The 1,698-nt window shown below is 60.9% G+C and overlaps 1 protein-coding gene across 1 annotated transcript in view; it reads left to right on the top strand.

Annotated features, from left to right (window-relative positions):
- Positions 1-1,698, top strand: part of PITPNM3 (PITPNM family member 3) — a 73,954-nt gene that overhangs the window by 68,422 nt on the left and 3,834 nt on the right. Inside the window, exons 18-19 of the mRNA XM_014533716.1 lie at positions 72-200; positions 1,536-1,691. Of these exons, the coding sequence (XP_014389202.1) occupies positions 72-200; positions 1,536-1,691 (285 nt within the window). The remainder of the gene's footprint in view (positions 1-71; positions 201-1,535; positions 1,692-1,698) is intronic.

The raw sequence follows: 1,698 nt of genomic DNA, 5'->3' as shown, positions 1-1,698 counted from the left end.
CGGGGGGGGGGGGGGTCGGGGAGGTGTTGACTGGGTTGCCCTCTCCCTCCATGAGCTGCTCTGTGTTTCAGTGCTTCATCAAGATCAGCGCTGCCTATGGCTCCACGAAGGACATCTCCGTCTACAGCGTGCTGGGCCTGCCGCCCTCCCAGATCTTCATTGTGGGCCGGCCCACCAAGAAGTACCAAACCCAGTGCCAGGTGGGTGGAGCCAGGGCTGGGGCTGGGGGTCGGGGAGTGGGGGCCAGGGAAAGAGTAAGGGGGAGTAGGTGGTTGTTCCCTTCTTTGCTCATTCCTTCATCTGCTCATTCCTTCCTTCATTCATTCATTCAGCAAATACTGCTGACACCTGCCTTGAAACGCCCTGTGTTGAGGGGAGAGTCCCGGGTGGAATCGGTGTCATGTCATCCAGCCTAGTAGGCAGGTGGAAGCATGTGCAGACAAGGACAGTGCAGTGTGCAGGAGCCATAGTGAATGAAGGGGGAGCACAGAATGGTGGGGCCCCAGACAAGGACAGGTACCCTGCACTCGGAGCAAGGCCGGCTTTCAGAAGTGTGAGGCCTTGTCCTAGAAGAGCCTGCGGTTGGAGGAGCACTAGTGACAGAGGCAGCGGCAAAAGCAAAGGTCGGAGGGGACAGAGAACGCGTGTATTCTGGGAACTGCCAGTGCCAGCTTGGCCGAGTGTGACGTGGGGGCAGTGGGAGAGGGGCGGGGGTGGCAGTGCGCATGTGGCCCGTGTGCCTTGCTGGTCGGGGCTCTGAGTCTGTGGAGTGTTTGCAATTCAGAGGCTGCAGGTGGGTGGGAGGAAGTGGCAGGGCAGTGGAAGGGGAGAGAGGTGGGAGGGTCTGAGAGGCACTTTTAGGAAGATGGACCGGATCCGGGAATGGCAGATCAGATGTGTGGGACGCAGGAAGGGAAAGGCAAGGAGGGCATCCTGTTTCCGGCTTGGGGAGAAGCAGGTTGAGGAGCAGATCGAGGGGAAGGCAGTGAGCTTTCGGGGCCATGCTGAGTGTGAAGGTGGAGGGACCCCTGAGCGGGGATCCCTGGAGCAGTGCTGATCTCAAACTCTAAATGCCTCGTGGGTCACATGGGGATATTGTTTAAATGCCGGTTCTGATCTGTAGTCTGGGGTGGGGCCTGAGGCTGCTGCTGCAGGCGCACAGACCACACTGCGAGCAGCAGGCTGAGCACACAGTGGAAAGGAATGGCAAGGGGGCCATTGTCCGGGCCAGAACATGACCAAGTTCCCCCGGGTGGAAGGCGGATGGTGGGAGAGACGTACAGTTTGGGATTTTAGTGAACGTGACAAGGATTCAGGGGATCCGGAAGGCCCACAGGTACAGATAGACGTGAGGGCTCAGGCGTCCAAAGCGGGGCGGGAGCCTTGAATGGTAAGAACGTCCAGTTTCCTGCAGGTTCCACGGAAGAGCTGGAGACCCCATGATGGGGTGTCCCAGATAAAGGGTGACGCTGGGGGGTGGGGGCAGGACCAGGCTCCTGCCTGCCCCGCTGGCCTGACTTCTGTCCCCTCCGCAGTTCCTGAGCGAGGGCTACGCCGCCCACCTGGCCGCCCTGGAGACCAGCCACCGCGCGCGCCCCAAGAAGAACAACTCGCGGATGGTCCTGCGCAAGGGCAGCTTCGGCCTCCACGCGCAGCCCGACTTCCTCCGCAAGCGCAACCACCTGCGCAGGACCATCC

Source organism: Myotis brandtii, unplaced genomic scaffold (assembly GCF_000412655.1).
Source record: "Myotis brandtii unplaced genomic scaffold, ASM41265v1 scaffold1223, whole genome shotgun sequence".
NCBI lineage: Eukaryota > Metazoa > Chordata > Mammalia > Chiroptera > Vespertilionidae > Myotis > Myotis brandtii.
The sequence above is the reverse complement of the archived record's forward strand: the minus strand, read 5'-3'. Positions and strand labels throughout refer to the sequence as shown.